This window comes from Rattus rattus, chromosome 2 (assembly GCF_011064425.1).
Source record: "Rattus rattus isolate New Zealand chromosome 2, Rrattus_CSIRO_v1, whole genome shotgun sequence".
In the NCBI taxonomy this organism is placed as follows: domain Eukaryota; kingdom Metazoa; phylum Chordata; class Mammalia; order Rodentia; family Muridae; genus Rattus; species Rattus rattus.
This window is the reverse complement of record NC_046155.1, coordinates 119,151,798-119,169,424: the sequence shown is the minus strand read 5'-3', so window position 1 is coordinate 119,169,424 and position 17,627 is coordinate 119,151,798. Positions and strand designations below refer to the sequence as shown.

At 50.6% G+C, this 17,627-nt stretch overlaps 1 protein-coding gene across 2 annotated transcripts in view; it reads left to right on the top strand.

Moving 5' to 3' along the window:
* The window catches only part of Alpk3 (alpha kinase 3), a 48,373-nt gene that overhangs the window by 20,570 nt on the left and 10,176 nt on the right, over nt 1-17,627 (top strand). The window contains exons 4-10 of one of the 2 annotated variants that reach the window (XM_032895980.1): nt 73-190; nt 769-1,576; nt 1,646-2,059; nt 13,953-16,002; nt 16,730-16,877; nt 17,167-17,294; nt 17,426-17,461. In XM_032895980.1, coding sequence (XP_032751871.1) covers nt 73-190; nt 769-1,576; nt 1,646-2,059; nt 13,953-16,002; nt 16,730-16,877; nt 17,167-17,294; nt 17,426-17,461 — 3,702 coding nt within the window. Of the gene's footprint in view, nt 1-72; nt 191-768; nt 2,060-13,952; nt 16,003-16,729; nt 16,878-17,166; nt 17,295-17,425; nt 17,462-17,627 lie in introns of both variants that reach the window. The other variant, XM_032895979.1, reaches the window with a different exon arrangement.

Genomic DNA, 17,627 nt, shown 5'->3' with positions numbered 1-17,627 from the left:
CCCTTACCTCTCTGTGTCTCCTCCCATCGCTTTGGATCTCACTTGCTGTTCCATCTCTTGCTTTGTTGTCAGGATACCCAGAGCCAGAGGTGACCTGGTACAAGGATGACATAGAACTGGACCGTTACTGTGGCTTGCCAAAATACGAGATCACTCACCAAGGCAACCGGCACACCCTGCAGCTGTACAGGTGAGGGAGAGGGGCCTGCGTGGCTCTCTGCCCTCCTGAGGGCCCTGCGCTGGATCCTGCCATCAGACACGGAGTCAGCTGGGGGCAGATGCCCAGGCGCTCTCTGGAGTTAGAGGGCAGGGCTCTGCTACTGAGGTGATCTACCTGGCGGACTGTGCTTTCTGCCAGTGTCTGGGATCTCCCTAGGCCAGGGCAGACGTGCTGCTGACAGCCACAAATGAGTGCAACCAGAGGAGGCCCTGACCCTCAGAAACCTTTTCCATGAGGTCAGCAGCCAGGAAAAGCAACAGTGCCGTCATTACTACTCCTGGGGCTGTGGTGGTCACCTGCTTCTGAAGGGAGCTCTTCTGGGCCCCGAGTCTAATCCCTCTTGGGACAGCATGACCTTGGTCAGCTGCCACCCTCTTGTGGGCCTCAGTTTCCTCCGTTGTAACTGAGGAAATCCATGATGCCTAAGGTAGGGCAGGACTTGGATTGGGAGGGAGCCTGTTGTTAGTGCCAGGGACTCTGGCTGTGGGGAGGAGGGCTCTCACCTCCCAGGGCCCGGGAGAGATGGCGCCTCATGCTCCTACCTCTAGGTGTCGGGAAGAAGATGCTGCCATCTACCAGGCCTCTGCCCGGAACACCAAGGGCATCGTGTCCTGCTCAGGGGTCCTAGAGGTGGGCACTATGACGGAGTACAAGATTCACCAGCGCTGGTTCGCCAAGTTGAAGCGTAAGGCTGCGGCCAAGATGAGGGAGATTGAGCAGAGCTGGAAGCACGGGAAAGAGGCTTCAGGGGAGGCTGACACACTTCGCAAGATCAGCCCCGACCGCTTCCAAAGAAAGCGCCGACTGAGTGGAGCGGAAGAGGCAGTCCTCCCGGCGCCACTCAGGGGAACGGAGGAAGGGCCCTCAGCAGCTTGGCAGGAGGGAGAGGCTGAGTCCGCCCAGCACCCAGGTTTGGGGATGATCAACAGTTTCGCTCCTGGTGAGGCACCCACCAATGGGGAGCCTGCCCCAGAGAACGGGGAGGACGGAGAGCACGGCCTGCTGACCTACATCTGTGAGGTCATGGAACTGGGGCCTCAGAACACCCCTCCAAAGGAGTCTGGGGCTAAGAAGAAAAGGAAGGATGAGGAATCTAAACCAGCAGGGCAGAAGCCAGGGTTAGGGAAGGCAGAAGGGAGCCAGTGCTCTTCAGAAAATGGCATCCCCAGCTCAGACAAACCCAATTCCAGTAGAAGGGAGAAGAAGTCCAGGGATGTGCAGCCAACTCAGAACCAGACCAGAGACAGGGTAGCACGGGGGCCTGGGCCTTCTGGGATAGAAAGCACCAGGAAGACAGCCTCTGTTCTGGGTACTCAAGACAAGGTCCAGGATGTCCCGGCCCCGGCCCCAGCCCCGGCCCCCGCCTCGGCCCCCACTCCTGTCCCAGTCCCTGCACCCGCCCCTGTTCCAAGCCTCAGCTCAGAGCAGGTGTATTTCTCCCTGAAGGACATGTTCATGGAGAGCACCCGGGCAGGCAGGTCTCAGGAAGAGGAAAAACCTCCACCTCCAAGTACCAGAGTAGCTGGAGAAAGTCCTTCAGGGAAGGTACCTGTCAAGGCTAGAGGGGAGAAGGTACCTATGGTCTCTGGCCAGCCCACGTCTTCCACGGTGCCCCCGCCTATTAAACCTTTGAACAGGAAGAGATTTGCCCCTCCTAAATCCAAAGTGGAGTCAACTACCACCTCTTCCTCAAGTCAGACTCCAGAATCTGTGGCCCAGAGCTTAGGGAAGGCCTCACCGCCAGCCTCTGCCCAGGTCCCAACACCCCCTGCCCGGCGGAGACATGGCACCCGAGAGAGCCCCTTGCAAGGACAAACGGGCCACAAGACTCCAGGAGAGGTAAGTGTGGCTATTGAGTGCTTAGAGGCTGCTCTGGGAAGCTGACCTCATGGAAACCCTTGCTTTGAGGCCTTGGCATCTAGTGAGTGGTGGGCTATTTATAGAAGGGGTGGGGAAAGGACGAAGTACCAGCCAGGAGCAAGGGGCCGCAGGCATGGCTGTATTCCACATAGGAGCATCCAGGCAGCATAGCCCAACTGTGTCACTTTCTGTCTGAGAGAATAGAGAGATTCCTGACCGAGGGAAGAGGGGGAAGATACTGTTCTCTGGGAGGAGGAAGAGGGATAAGTAGCCACGTTGAAGCTTCAGTGCTTCATGAAGGAGACGGGAGTGCTCTGAAGTATGCAGCAGTGTACGCAAAGCTACAAGACTTGAAAATGTTGTTTGTGTTGGCAGGGCAGCGGTGACACCGCCTTTAATCCCAGCACTTGGGAGGCAGAGGCAGGTGGATCGCTGAGTTCCAGGACAGCTAGGGCTATACAGAAAACCCCTGTCTTGAAAAACCAGAAAAACTAAAAATACTGTACATTATAATCCAAGCCCTTGGGAGACTTAGTCTAGAAGAGTGAGTCAAGGCCTAGGACGCATAGCAAGACCTCGTTTCAAAACAAAACCACCCCCAGGACTCCCCAAACCGAATGTCTAAGAAGTACTGGTTTACTCTGGTTTTACTTAAGGTTTTGGGATCTGGCATATCTTAGCAAGGTGTGATCTCAGGCTGGTAGTAATAGTCCAAATAGTAATCCATACCCACTGTGCAGACCACTGCAAGAGCTGTGCGCTTGGCAGGCACGAGAGGTGTATGTGACTCAGTGGGGCGGCATGCGGCGTACTCAGGCGGCAGGTGGGAGAAAGCTGGGAACAGGAGCCCTTCGTTTCCAGGGAACAGGTAGCCAAGAGGAGAATGTGCTTGGTGTGAAGGAGGCTGAGGCAGATGGGGTCAGCAGTGCGGAGCTTCAGGGTCAGGGTGCAGAGGATGAGAGGTGGCTGGGGTTTCATGCTCCAGGGTGGAGGGAGGGAAGATTCCCCTAGGGTTAAAGTGTTCCACCTTTATTATTATTAGCAGTCCTTCTAGGCTCTGCCCAACAGTTACCTGGCAACAGCCAGGCTTGCAATGAAGAGGGCTGTTTGGCCTCTCCCTCTCTCTCTCTCTGACCCTTTCTCCCTCTCTCTCTCTTTCCTCCTCCCTCTTTCCTCTCTCCATGTGTTCCCTGCTGGCCTCTTCATTTTTTCTCACCCACACTCTCTCCTCTGTCCCCTCTCTTTCTCTGCCTCTACTCCCTTCTCAACCCCCTTCCTAGCCCCCAAATAAACTACGTTCTGTACTAGAGTAGAGTTCTATTCTACTCTGTGGCTACTCAGCATGGGCGACGAAGGTGCCCCCTCCTGCCACACCATGCCTCGCTCTACAAAACATATCCTTGGCCTTACAAAACATACGGGTCAGGGAGAGGGAAGACAGTATTCTGATGTGTGGGGGCGCGATAAGATAAGCGGAGCATATTTATTGTAAGGATATCTTACTGGTTATCAAAAATTCCAGTTTCACTGTGCTCTGTCCATATTTCTCTCTGACAGATGTAGTGGTGATAGCCTCTAACTTGCGCAGAAGCTAAACTGAGACACTTTCTCAGGATAGAGGAAGCCTGGAGTCCTGGCTCCCTCCATGAGCTGAGGTTTTCCATGGGAAAGGAGTGTTTCACAGGCATACAGGAAAGACAGACGGATGGAACAGGGGAGGGAAACACCAGGGACCATCGATTCAGCAACTTAGGGCAAGATGGTGAGGAGGGAGTTTGTCAGACAATGAAGATGGACTTTCCCACAAAGAAAGCCTTCAAGAGGGAAGAAAGAGGCCCTGGGCTCAGGGGTGACTGGGCTGTGGTTTTATTTCAGTGGGTGTTAGGTTAGGCTGTGGGAAGAGTACATCAGAGGGCTTTGGAGAGGGACCGATCTCAAACTCCACACCACGCTCTGTATCTGTTCACTGCTTTGCCTACCTTGATTTCAGTTCCTGGTGCCATCAGTCTTGCTAGGGCTACTCTACATCCCCCAACCGTCACAGGCTGCACAACAGCCTTCCAGAGAAATGGCCTTTGGAGGCCCCGAGGGAGATCGTTTAGGAAGTGATCAATCAGGCTAGCTGCCAAGTGTGTGTGTGAAGCTGGCTTCTCTGCCCTCAACAGTGGAAACCCCACACCCAGGTGCCTGCCCTCCTGGTAGACCTGGGGTGGATGTGCCAGTTCACCCCTCCCTGGGGTGGGAGTGCTGCAGGCAGCCCAGGCTCCGCAGAAGCTGCGTCTGCTTCTACTTCTGACAGAACCCTGTCGGGCTTTTATTTTATGTCTATATTTTTTTTGATAAAAAAATTAAATATTGGTATGAAAAATACATTCAAGATGTAGATAGATATGTATTTTATTTCTTTGTGTGCATATACATGTATGCGTGGGTGTGAGTATGCATGTGTGTGTAATGGGTTTGTCACCAAGTGTGTGTGGAGGTGAGGGGTCAACTTACAGGAGTTGATTCTTTCCTGCTGTGTGGGTCCCAAGGAGGGAACATCAGATCCCTGAACTAGAGTTATGGCCGGTTCTGAGTCACCACATGGTTCTGAAACCCAAGTCCAGGTCTTCTGCAAGAGCAGCAAGCTTGCTAGGTGTGGCGTTGAACACCTTTGATCTCAGTACTTGGGAGACAGGCAGGTGGACCTCTGTGAGTTGGAGGCTAGCCAGGACTACGAAGTGAGAGAGACCCGGTCTCAAAAATCAAAAACAAAGCAGTATCTTTAATCATCGAGCTGTCTCTCTAGCTCTTTATTTCCATTTGCCACCACTAATACTATTATTATTGTTATTATTGTTATTGTGTGTGTGTGTGTGTGTGTGTGTGTGTGTGTGTGTGTGTGTGTAGAGTAGTCCATATCATAGTGTGTGTATAGGACAGAGGACAGCTTCAGGAGTTGGTTTTCTCCTCTCACTGTGGGAACTCAGGTCATCAAACTTGCACACCAGGCTCTTCTATCTGCTCAGCCATCTTACTGCATATATATATATATATACATATATATATATGTTTGTATATATATGTATATGTATGTATATATACACATATATGCATATATTTCATGAGTATTTTTCCATGGTTTAATAAAATTCCACATGATTATCTCTTTAATTCCATAGCAAGAACATTTTAAGCACTTCCTCCACCTGCACAGGTGTGAGAGACCTGAGCATGTCTCTCCTCTCTTTAAAAATTAAAAAGAATATATTTATATATATATTTTTCCTTAGGATCCCAGGGACCTGGGATTACAGAGGCTGTGAGCCACCACGTGGGTGCTGGGAACTGAAGTGCCCTTAACTGCTCAGTCATCTCTCTGGTCCTCTGAGCTGATCTCCTGATAAACCCTGTAGGTCTTGAGGAATGGTCACCCATCCCAAGGAGTGGAACTCCTGCCTCACGTTGGGGCCGTGTCGTCCGGGGTGTGAAGGAATGGGTCTCCTGAGGCGTGGTGGAGCCAGGGAGATTTCTACTGAAGCAAGGGATGGTTCACACTGGCCCTGACGATAAGTGCAAAGACGATTCAGCGGATGAGCAGGAGAGCTGCCATCTCAGATTTCAATGGGAGAGACATCTGAGAAGAGGCTACACTTGTTTAGCCCTGTGGATTTGTAACTAGCGATACAGCGTTAGAGGAAAATACTGAATGGAATTATTTGAAATGGAAAACAACACCCATAACAGCTTCAGATACAAAGAAACCAGATGCAAGGAAGGAGGGCTCCATTTTAGGAGGAGCAGAGTGAAGCTAGGGTGACAGGTCAGGTGGGCTGGACGAGGGCTGCAGGGCTGCCTGGCCCTACCACCATGCTCACAAAGCCACAGAGCACCAGGAGCTCCTCCATGCTCCCTTCCCTCCTACGTCTTGTACTCTGTGCCCCTACAGTGTTAAGGTTTAGATGAGGCCAAGGAGGAGACAACTGAGACATCAGAGCAAAATATGACAAGTGTCTTCTTAAAAGCATTGGAGAGCGAACAAAGTGGGAAGTTAGAGGGTCAGGCTCTGGGAGGAGACTGAAATCAAGAGTGGTGAGGCCAGAGGCTGGAGAGATGGCTCCGTGGGTAAAGAACTTTGCTGTGCTGGTGTGAGGACCTGAGTTGGCTCCACGGTGCTCATGTGATGCAGGGCAGACACACTGCCCACCTGTGCTCAAGTACTAAGGAGGTGGAGCGGGGACTCCCAGAGCCCCGGGGACTCTAACTTGCTGCAATCCTCTTGTCTCAGCTTCCCAGATGCTGGGTGGGATTGTGTGAGTGCTTATGATGCCTGGTTTTTTTTTTTTTTTTTTTCTTTTCAAATTTTTTTTCTTTCCTTTTTTTTTGGATTTCATAAAAGCATTTCATAATAATATTTAGCACCAATCTAAGGGAAGTAGTAAAACTAAAATACTTTCTGAGTTCCAGAAGGTAAAGGGTGAGGTGAGAAAGCCCCACAAAGAACTGGTTATGATAAACAGTGGCACAGGGCTGAGATGTGACTCAGTTGGTAGAGGCCCTGTCCTGCCCAGGACACAGGAAGGCCTGGGTGGGATTCTCAATACCACAGAAACTGGGTGTGGTGGCTAATCCTATAATCCTAGCTCTCTGCAGGTAGAAGCTGGAGGATCAGAAGTTCAGGCCATCCTTCACTTCGGAGGCATAAGACACCATCTCTTTTTTCTTTTTTTTTCTTTTTTTCGGAGCTGGGGACCGAACCCAGGGCCTTGCGCTTGCTAGGCAAGCGCTCTACCACTGAGCTAAATCCTCAACCCCAAGACACCATCTCAAAAAAGAAAACCCAAATGCCCCTAGAAAGGCCTTGAAAAAAATGAGCCAACAGGGAACTACGACCTCAGAGGCTGGAATGGAAGCTACAAAGTGAATACAAAGGCACCGGCTACGACTCTTCTCTGCTGTGAGATCGGGGTCTAAGGGGGAAAGAAAAGGCTCTCATGGGAAAACACTGTGTTAGAAGTCAGGCAGCTCCGGGAGCAGTTTTCTCCTCAGCCCTGTCTCACTCCCCGGCCTGATGTTGAGAGCAGAGGCTGGGCTGAGACTTTCTCTCCCTGTGCTAACTCTCTTTATGTTCTAGGGTGTGCTTTCGCCGTTCATACTGACCCCTGTCCTAGCACTGAGACCTCTGTGTCATGCTACTGGGGAGTGAGGTAATGGCTGAGGGCCTGTGTCAAGTGTGCAACCTCTGACCTGCTGGCGTCTGCCACTTTGGCTGTCTTACTGGTTAGATCTGGCTGCCAACTGAGGACATGGCCCTCTGGGTCAGACTTGCTGCTAGATCTCCCTTGTGACCATGGTGACATAGTGGCAGAAGCCAGATGTCTAGAACCTTGAGGGAGGAAAATGTTCTCTGTATGCACAGGACTGTAGTTCTGAGACCATGGCATGAAGCTCTGAGGAGGGTTTTTGTTGGTTTTCCTTCGGGTCTCTTCTTTGTCCAAGGCAAGGCTCCTGAGTGGAATTATACAGCACAGCTGGGTAGTGAAATCCCAGAGACCTGTAGAAGGTCTGGGGAGGTCATGAAGAGGGAGTGGCTCAGGGAAGGACCGCTGAGACTCATGAGTGACCAGACTTCGCAAACACTGCACATCTGTTTGAGAGGATGTAGCTGGGACCATCATTCCACTCTCAGGCTACACTTGAGTGGTACGCGCAAAAGACAGACCCAAATTCTTCAGGAAACGCCTTAAAAATGAGCCTACACAAAACTACAACGTCAGAGGCTTGAGTGGAACTTACGGCTTGAACACAATCAAAAAGATAGCTTCCTAAGTCAGAAATATCAGCATTTGAAGGCTATCGAGATGGCTTAGTAGTTAAGAGTTCTTGCTGCTCTTCTAGAGGACCTAAATTTGGTTTCCAGCACCCAGCTCAGAACTGCCTTTAACTCCCATTCTAGGGGATCCAGGGTCACGTCTATCACAAACCACATCTCCAACCTCTGGAAACTTTCCCTCCTCCTAGCCAGTGTGCCTGTGTGTTCACATCAGATGATTCTAATACCTAGGTCCTTTTTTGTTTGTTTTTGTTTTTGTTTTTTTCAGACAGGGTCTCACTATGTAGCTCTGAATATCCTGGAACTCATTCTGTAGACCAGGCTGGCTTAAAGCACAGAAGTCAGGGACTGGAGAGAGATGGCTCAGCAGTTACGAACACTGACTGCTCTTCCAGGGGTTCAATTCCCAGCACCCATGTGGCAGCTTACAACTGTCTGTAACTCCAGGATCTGACATCCTCCCTCAGACATCCATAATGTACATTAAAAACAAACAAACAAACAAAAAACAAAAACCTCAGAAATCCACCTGCCTGTCTCCTGAATGCTGGGATCAAAGGTCTGCACCACCTAGATAAATAACACGCACATGTAGACATTATATGTGAGGAAATATAAAATACATCTTGGCTGAGTATGGTGAATTTGAGGCTAGCCTGGTCTACATGTGAGTTCAAGGCCATTTTGGACTAAGTGGTACTGTGATTTAAAAAGAAAAAACAAGCAAAGAGCAAGATTATTCTGTCACCGTCCTCTTGAGAATTGCCAATGTTTAGGGGAAAAGAGGTGTAAGAAGAAAAACGTTTAATGCTCAGCCGGGGATTAAAGTCATTGGATGAGATTTACAGAAATATATACACAAGAGAGCGTAATTCCAGTCATTATTTTCAGTTAAAAAAGTTATAACTGCCACTGACAAGTGCCATTCAGCTGCCAGTCTGTCAGCTTTCTAGAAACACGCGTCTGTCAGACCATCTCTGTTATTCTGGGCCAGACGTCTCTGATGCCAGTGTACTCAAAACAAGGCTGGAATTTCTGTCTGTGCAGCAAACAGAAGCAAGAGGTAGACATGATTGACTAGAAAGGGAAGCGCAAGATAAAATCGCCTTGTTATAGAAAGGTCACAAGGATATCTTGTTATGATAAAGAAAAAGAAAGTTTAAAGCTTGCCACGATCTACAAGAAGACACAGATTTGCAAGAAGCTAGGAGACCAACAGGAACTTATGTTTCTTTCTTTTTTCATCGGAGAAAGAGGAATGTTTGCTGGGGAAAAATACTGGTTCCAACAGTTCTAACACTTTCCCCCCAAAAACGGCCGAAGGAAGAGGAGGAGGTCTAGAATACTCCAAAGAGTGAGAAATCATCTTTCTCGTCTGATGGCAAGGATGATGACCTGTGTACCTGGACAAGAACAGGATAAAGCTGTGTTATTGTCACAGTAGAGGGCAGTTTGGTGAAAAACAACAGAAAAGTCAGGTAGCAGTCCCAGGGGGCTCATGGCAGATACCGGGGCTGGGCTCACTGAAGATGGAGAGATCATGGGAATAAGAAAGAAAGAAAAAAAGACAGACAGACAGAGTGAAAGAGTCACAAGGAAGAAAAGACTGCAGCAGAGAGGCCTGGAGACTGAGTGGACCCTTATTCTCTGAGGATTTAAGCAGGAAGGGAAGACAGGATGAAAGTAAGACCTGCCGATGTTGTTTGTGACGGGGAAGCTTGTGTGATTCCGCCTGGGCTTGCTGTGTGTAATCAAAAAATAGATTCAGTGTTTACGTGTTCGTGTTGCACCATGTGTGTGCCTGATAACCATGCAGTCAGAAGAGGGCACAAGAGTACATTGCAGACAGTTGTGAGCCAATGTAGTTGTCGGGAACCAAACCAGTTCCTCTGCAGGAACAAGCACCCGTAAACGGCCGAGCCCGCTCTGCAGCCCCAGCTTGTATAATAACTGTCTAAAGAAATGTGGGTTTGGGGACCGGGGAAATAGCTCAGCTGCTAAATTGCTTGCCGCACAAATATGAGTACCCTAGCTCAATTCCCAATAGCCGCTTACAATAGCTGGGCAGAGGGTCATAGGCTTGTAATCTCAACGTTGGGGAAACAGAGAAAGGGGGATCCTTGGGGTTCAGTCAGCCAGCCTAGCTGAATTGATGAGACCCAGATCCAAGTAAAAGTCCCTATCTCAAAAATCAAGGTGAAAGTTCCTGAAGGACCATACCCTAAGTTGGCTTATGGCCTTTACCTACATGTGCAGACACACACACACACACACACACACACACACACACACACACACACACCTGTGCACATACCTATTGCACACCAATCTCAGAAATATATTGTTTGAGCACACACTCTATTGTTTGGAAGGCTCAGCCCTTGTAGACATGTAGAGAAGTATTCATTCATCTACTATATATTTGTTGGTCTCTAGCTCTAGCCTAGGCCTGTGCTGGGCCCTCATTATAGAGAAGGGCCCAGAGATCAGTAAATGAATACACACATAGGATAAATAATCATCACGAAGTATGAGGGTATGATGATGTCTGTTCGCTGTGTGCATATGATACGAAGTCGCTAATGCTTTAGGGGGTTGGGAGAAGGTATAAGGTCCTCAGAGGAGAGAGGAACCATGAATGAGATATTCAGGGATGAGAGCGGTTTTCCAGGTAGGCGAAGAGCAGGGTCCGTGTGTCTGGCAGAGAAAAGCCATGGAGTAGTTACAGTTAGCACAGTGAGTGAGTGTGGAGGGACCAGAGAGATGAACCTGGAGATTTGGGGACTCTGGCTCGAGTCAGACCTCATTTATCACATAAGAGTTTATCTTATTTCTACTTTTTTGAGACAGGGTCTGACTGTGTAACTCCGGTTGTCCTGGAATTCACCATGTAGACCAGGCTGCCTTCAAACTCACAGCAGTCCACCTGCCTCTGCCTCCTCAACGCTGGAATTGAAGGCGTGTGCCACCGTGCCCAGCCGAAACATTAATTTTTAAGTTTTCATCTTAGATTAAATTTTTGTGGCCTATGTGTCATGTGCACATAATATAAAATGAAAAGGTATGTAAGAGGGCTGGAGACGGCTCAGTGGAGACTGGCTCAGGCGTGCTCTTACAGGGCACCGAGTTCAGACCCCAGCACGCACACTGGGCATCCCACCTGCTGTAACTCTGACGCCCTCTTCTGGACGGCCTGGGCACTCCACTCACATGCACATAACTGAGTACAAATACATCTTGGCTGTTAAAGAACATTAAAGTTAAAAAGTCTTCATTTGGACTATTGATATTCACCAAGTATGAATGTTTCCCCCATATTCACACCACCCATTCGAAATTCTGCTTTTAGTGAAGAAACTAAATTTTACTATATTTTGGCTACATATAATTTAAAAATCTGTATTCTATTCTTAGATAGGGTCTCCCTCTGTAGCCTTACTTGGCATGGAACTCCCTCTACACTCCAGGCTAGACTTGGTTATAGAGATCCACCTGTCTCTGCTCCAGAGTGCTAGGAGTAAAGGCATTTACTACCACTCTTGTTTAATTTTTGTTTGTTTGTTTGGTTGGTTGGTTCGTTGGTTGGCTGTTTGGTTGGTTTTTTGAGACAGAATTTTTCTGTGTAACAAACCTGTAGACCAGGTTGGTCTTGAACTCAAAGAGATCTACCTGCCTCTGCTGGGATTAAAGGCATTTTGTTTGTTTTAAATGATTTTAACAATTATTTTTAGTTGTGTATGTTTGTAGGTATATGTTCATGAGTGTAGGTGCCTCGGGAAGCCAGAGGCATTAATTTCTCTGGAGCTGTAGTTATGGGTGTTTTTGAGTCATCCCAAGGAGGAGCTGGGAGCCAAATTCGGGTTCTCTGCAAGAGCAACAAGTGCTCTCAACCATGGAATCATTTCTGCAGTCTTTAATGCTTTTCTTTTTAAAATGGAGCAACATAGACTTTTATTAAGGAGCAGTGAGACAGAACTCTCAGCGTAGAAGGTTCTCCAAGGGGAGTTTAGTTGTTTGACTTTTGTTTCTTTATGATGAGCAACGACAGTGACCCCCTTCTCCCTACCTCTGTTGTTTCTCTATCTCCTGGTGGAGAGTTTTATTTCTAAAGATGATCTTTGCGTAGTTAGATCTCTTTCACACACATACGCACGCACGCATGCACGCACGCACGCATGCACGCACATGCTATTTGTTTCCAGACCAGGTCTCCCTGTGTGACTCTAGCTGGCCTGGAACTCACTAAGCAGAGCTCTGCTTGCCTCCACTTCTGAGTGGGAGACCAGAGGCTGTGCTGTCCACCATGCCTTGCTGTTTGTTTTTGAAACAGGGTCTCAAGCATCCCAGGTTGCCCTTGAACTAGGTTTGTAACTGAGAACTTGAACTTTTGATCCTTCTCCTCTAAGTCCTGAGGGCTAGAATTGGATTATATGGCGCTGGGCATGGAACCCAGGGCCTTCGCTGTGCTCCTCCGTGAGCACGCTACCCCTTGAGCTATGCCGCCAGCCTGGCTCGTGGCTTGCTCTTACGAGTGACATCATCAAGAGCTTATGCCACCTGCAGTCTTCCTGCCTCGTCTGCACACAGCTGTGCTGCTGTGCTTCTGATCTCCCCTCTGGAAATTCCACTCGCGTTAGCCTTAGTTCAGGATTCCACGTTCACATAAGATAAGTACATTTAGTGCTTCCCACAGTTTGTCTGTCTGTCTGTATGTTTCTTTCTTTTCTCAAGACAGGGTTTCTCTGAGCCCCCTGGCTGTCCTGGAACTCACTCTGTAGACAAGACTGGTCTCAAACTCAAGAGATCCACCTGCCTTTGCCTCCTGAGTGCTGGGACTAAAGATGTGAGCTATCATACCTGGCTTCACATTTTATTTTACTTATTATCCCTCCCTATAGTGTGTGTGTGTGTGTGTGTGTGTGTGTGTTGTATGTAAGTCTGTGTGTGTATATTTGTGTATGTGTGTATATGTCTATATGTGTGTCTCTGTGTGTCTGTGTGTGTGCATCTGTGTGTGTATATGTCTGTATGTGTATGAGTGTGTCTGTGTATTATATGTCTGTGTGCCTGTGTTTGTATGTCCGTGTGTGTGTGTGTGTGTGTGTGTGTGTGTGTGTGTGTGTGGAGGTCTGAGGACAGCTTTGGGGTGTTGGTGCTTGCCTTCTGTCCTGTTGAACCAGGGTCATTCTCACTTTCTGCCCTACTCGCAGCACAAGTGCTGTTACTCTGGAAGCACACAGCACTGCTGTCTTTTAGTGGGGCTAAGCTGACACTGTGGTGAGAGGTGAGAGGGGAGCTTAGTGTGTGGGACCTAGCAGTGCTCCACAGCAGCGCTTGTAGAGAGTGTCATTCAGAGTTCTCTGACTCGGTTTGAATGACATCCTGTTATTTCTACATGCCTGGTATTTCTGCCAGATGCTGTCCTTGAGAATATTTTCAATATACATTTTGACAGACTCTCAATTTACTGTAATTCTAAGTCACTTGTTACCTGTGAGGAGGACTGGCCAGCATGGTGGTTTGTGCCTGTAATCCCAGTACCACTCAGGAGGTTGAGGCAGGAGGATCAATACATAGGTCAAGGCCTACCTCCACTACAGAGTGAGCTTGAGGCTAACCTGTGCTGCATATGATCCTGTTTGAACCTCTGCTCTCTACCTTCCAAAGAAAGGAAGGAAAGAAAGAAAGAAGGAAGGAAGACAGATAGGGGGATTAAGAGAGAAGGGGAGGCAAATGGAGGTTCTGGGGACCCTAGGACAAAGACAATATTCTCCAAGTGAAGGAGGGGTCACTTGGCCACCAACAGAGCCTTTCAAGACAGGTCAGGTCAGGGAGAGGTCAGGAGGCAGATGGGCCTGGGTTCTAGATATTCCTTAATCTAGTTTCTGGGATGAGGACTGAGGCTTGGGTTCTGTTGGGTTTCAGCATGCCTGAGGAACCCAGTGGCAAGATTCCCTGCAGGGCAGTTCTGGATGAGATCAGAGAAAGCTGGGAGGCCATACTTCAGAGTCCAACACATGTGTAGTTAAGGGTGTGCTTTTGGCCATGTGTTCTCAGGCTCTGGAGTCCCCAACAACCATGGCCCCTGCCACGTCTGCCAGCAGCAGTTCCAATACCATCTCTGTTGGTCACAGCACCTCTGGGAATCAAGGTGTCGCGGAGCCCATGGATACAGAAACTCAGGAAGAGGGGAGGACACTTGCCAATGGGAGAACCAGTGGCAGGCAGAAAACACAGACAGACGGAAAGTTGCAAGTGGATGGGAGGACTCAGGGAGACGAAGCACAAACTTTGCAGAGGACACAGACAAATGAGAAGGCACCGATGGACGTTGTAACACAAGGAAGCGAAAGGCCAGAGTCAGACAGGAGTTCACAGAAGGATTTGGTGACACAGAGAAGGGTGGATACACAGGTAGGACAGACACAGGCAGGTGAGAGGTGGCAGCGAGACCCGAGAGACACAAGGATACAGGAAGAAAAGGAGACACAGTCAGTGGGCAGCATTCCCACAGCTTTGGAAACCCAACCAGAGCAACCGTCTGTGGCCAGCCTCAGCTCACTGCCAGGAGCCCTCAAACTCTCACCGTCAGAGTACCCTACAGAGCCTCAGGCTACAGAATGTTCTGAGAGGAGCGCAGAAGCATCTTATATCCAAGAAAAGTCAGGCTTGATGCTTGGATCTGAAGAGGCAGACTTCAGAAGCCATGAGGACACTCTGCTAGGGCCCCCATCAGGGAACCATACCTACTCAACACAGTTGCTCACTGAGGGCAACTCAGAGCATCTGGTAGGAGAAACACACCAAAGGCCAGAGTGGTTAGGTGAGGCCAAGCAGGAGGACAGCCTGCTTCAATGTCCCAAGAAGGAGCAGCTCCAGGAGACGCTGTATGTGGATCTCGCTATCGGGCATTCGGCGGACTTGAGTCAGGAGGTGCCCAGTCTGCCTTCTCTTCCTGGAACTGACCTAACCAATAGTCTGCAGGAGGGGCTACCCAGCACCACAGCTTCTCAGCACACAAACACTGATGTCCCCCTCCCCTCCCCGGACCAGGACCTGCCCAGTTCTGCTCCCACTCTGCAACTGGGGCCAGGGTCCCCGACTCAGAGTCACCCACCAGAAGTCATGGCTACTAGCAGTGAGGGAGCCTGTGCCAAGGAGCCAGATGTGGACGGGAGGTCCTCAGGTACCCGGAGCTGTGACCCTGGCCTTATAGACTCCCTGAAGAACTACTTGCTCCTGCTGCTGAAGCTATCCAGTCCAGAGACAGGCGAAGCCAGGGCAGAGTCCCAGGAAGTGCCTGCTGCCGGGGGCTTAACTTCCTCCTCTGCTCTGGTCCCCACTGTGGAAGTGGCTGGCCTGAGTCCCAGGACGTCCAGGCGCATCCTGGACCGCGTGGAGAACAACCACTTGGTGCAGAGCGCACAGACCCTGCTGCTGAGCCCCTGCACCTCCCGCCGCCTCACCGGCCTCTTGGACCGCGAGGTTCAGGCTGGCCAGCAGGCCCTGGCTGCCGCCCAGTGCTCCCGGGGCCCATGCCCCAGCCCCAGCCCCCTCACCATCCCTGCCATTGTGGTGGGTGAGGAAGGATCTGCTACTGGTGAGGGAGAGGATTCCAGGGAGAGGACCTCCCAGGAAAGAGACAAGGCTGGACTGCTAGGGGAGGTGGTCGGACAAACAGTAGAGAGCAGAACCCAGGAGCCCTGCCAAGAAGCAATCCCAGGGGAGACTTTGACGGGTCTCCCTGCAGCTACACCCGAGGAACTGGCTCTAGGGGCCCGGAGGAAGAGGTTCCTCCCTAAGGTGAGAGCAGGGTCAGACGGTGAGGTGAACAAGGCTGAAGAAAGAGAGAGTCCCACAGTCTCCCCCCGGGGACCCAGGAAGGGTCTGGCACCTGGGTCACCCGGGACTCCAGGGCGGGAGAGACGGTCCCCTACCCAGGCCCGGAAGGCCAGCATGTTAGAGGTGCCTGGGACAGAAGAAGAGCCTGCAACGGGAGACTTGGTCACCAGACCGAAGGCCAGTGGTCTGGAATCAGAGCCTGCGGTGGATGAAGGCAAACAGGAAGCGCTGGCTAAGCCAAGGAAAGCTAAAGACCTGTTAAAAGGTGAGTGCTGCGAGGGGAGGGCTGCCAGGAAGCTGCAGTGAACCTAGGACCCCTACTGTGAGCACTACCATGAGGGGGCACCTCCCTGCTAGATGGGAAGGGAGATGACGGTGGCAGCAGGGTGGCACCATGAGGGATAAAGGCCTGGGAGAGAGCTAGTGACGGGTGAGCTATTGTGGGGGACTTCTTTGCTCCCAGCATTCCAGAAACTAAGGCTGGAGACTGAGGTCAGCTTGGGCCACATAGGGAGACCCTGTCTGAAAAACCAAATCACACAAGAACAAAGCATGCAAACAAAGGCACCGCTCAGCACAGGCCCCGGCTTCACGGGCATCCTAGCCCCACAGTCGTCTCCCCCTTTAAAGACTTGTTCCAAGGTTAGCCCACGGTCAAGAGCAGACTCAAAGGCAGGTTCATAGAGCTAGCAGGAACAAATGCAAAAGCCTTCTTGACTGCTTGTCACTGGTGATGTGTGCTTAGCCTTGAGTCCCTGTGTCCTGTCTCCCTGGCTCCCACGCTGGTTAAGATGTGTGCCCTCAGGGTAGGGGCACGGCAGAAGCCTGAGAAACAGGTGGTGGGTAGGCAGGGCTATGCAATGCTGGGTTTATAATGTGCTGTTTTCTCTCAGGTTGCTCCCTAAGGATACTGGGATACAATGGGCGTGGCCAGAGAGGGCAAGGGAGGTAAGGAGTCTGCTTCTGTCTTGTAACAGATCTCCTGTTCTCAGCCCCACAGGTGATCCGGAAAATTCGGGTAGAACAGTTTCCAGATTCTTCTGGTAGTCTGAAGCTTTGGTGTCAGTTTTTCAATATCGTTAGCGACTCAGTCTTGACATGGGCGAAGGATCAGCATCTAGTGGGCGAAGTGAGCAGGAGGTAAGCTGTCTGCAAAGTACCGCCATCACCTGACCGGGCTCCCCAGTTGCAGTCATGCTGGGACTAACATTATAAACCCATCCCCTCATTTCACTCAGAGGTCTTAAATCATGGGTCTAAAGTCACACAGCAAGTAAGTGTCACCTGTGTGATTGAGGACCAGTTTCTGACCTGGAACCTCTCACCACCTTCCCAGGGCTCCCCGAGCCTGGGTTCCCAGCAGCCTGTGAGAGTTGGGTCGAAGGCCCTGGGTGATGACCCTCACGAGAAGGGTCTCCACTCTCTGCAGTGCAGGGGACGAGGGGCCAGCGGCCTTGGCCATTGTGCAGGCGTCTCCTATGGACTGTGGCCTGTATCGCTGTACCATCCAAAACGAGCATGGCTCCGCTTCCACTGACTTCCGCCTCAGCCCGGAAGGTGAGTGTCTGGTGGGCGGGATCTCAGCCGACCCGGTCTTGCTTTGTGGGAGACAGCACTGTGATGTGCAGGGGTGGGGCTCTGCCTGGACAGACAACCTGGACAGCAGCGCTCTCTTTTTCTCCACACAGTATTGTCTGGCTTCATCTCCAGAGAGGAAGGTGAAGGTATGTTGGCCCTCTGGGTTGGAGGGCAAGTCTTCATCTCCAGCCCGGCCCTTTGCAGGGTTTCTGACCTTAGGAGTTTACAATCCTTCCTAGATCTGCATGCGGTTCCCCTTTGGCTCCAGTTTAAGATAATGGCTTGGGAGGGCTGATGGAGGACTGGTGTTTC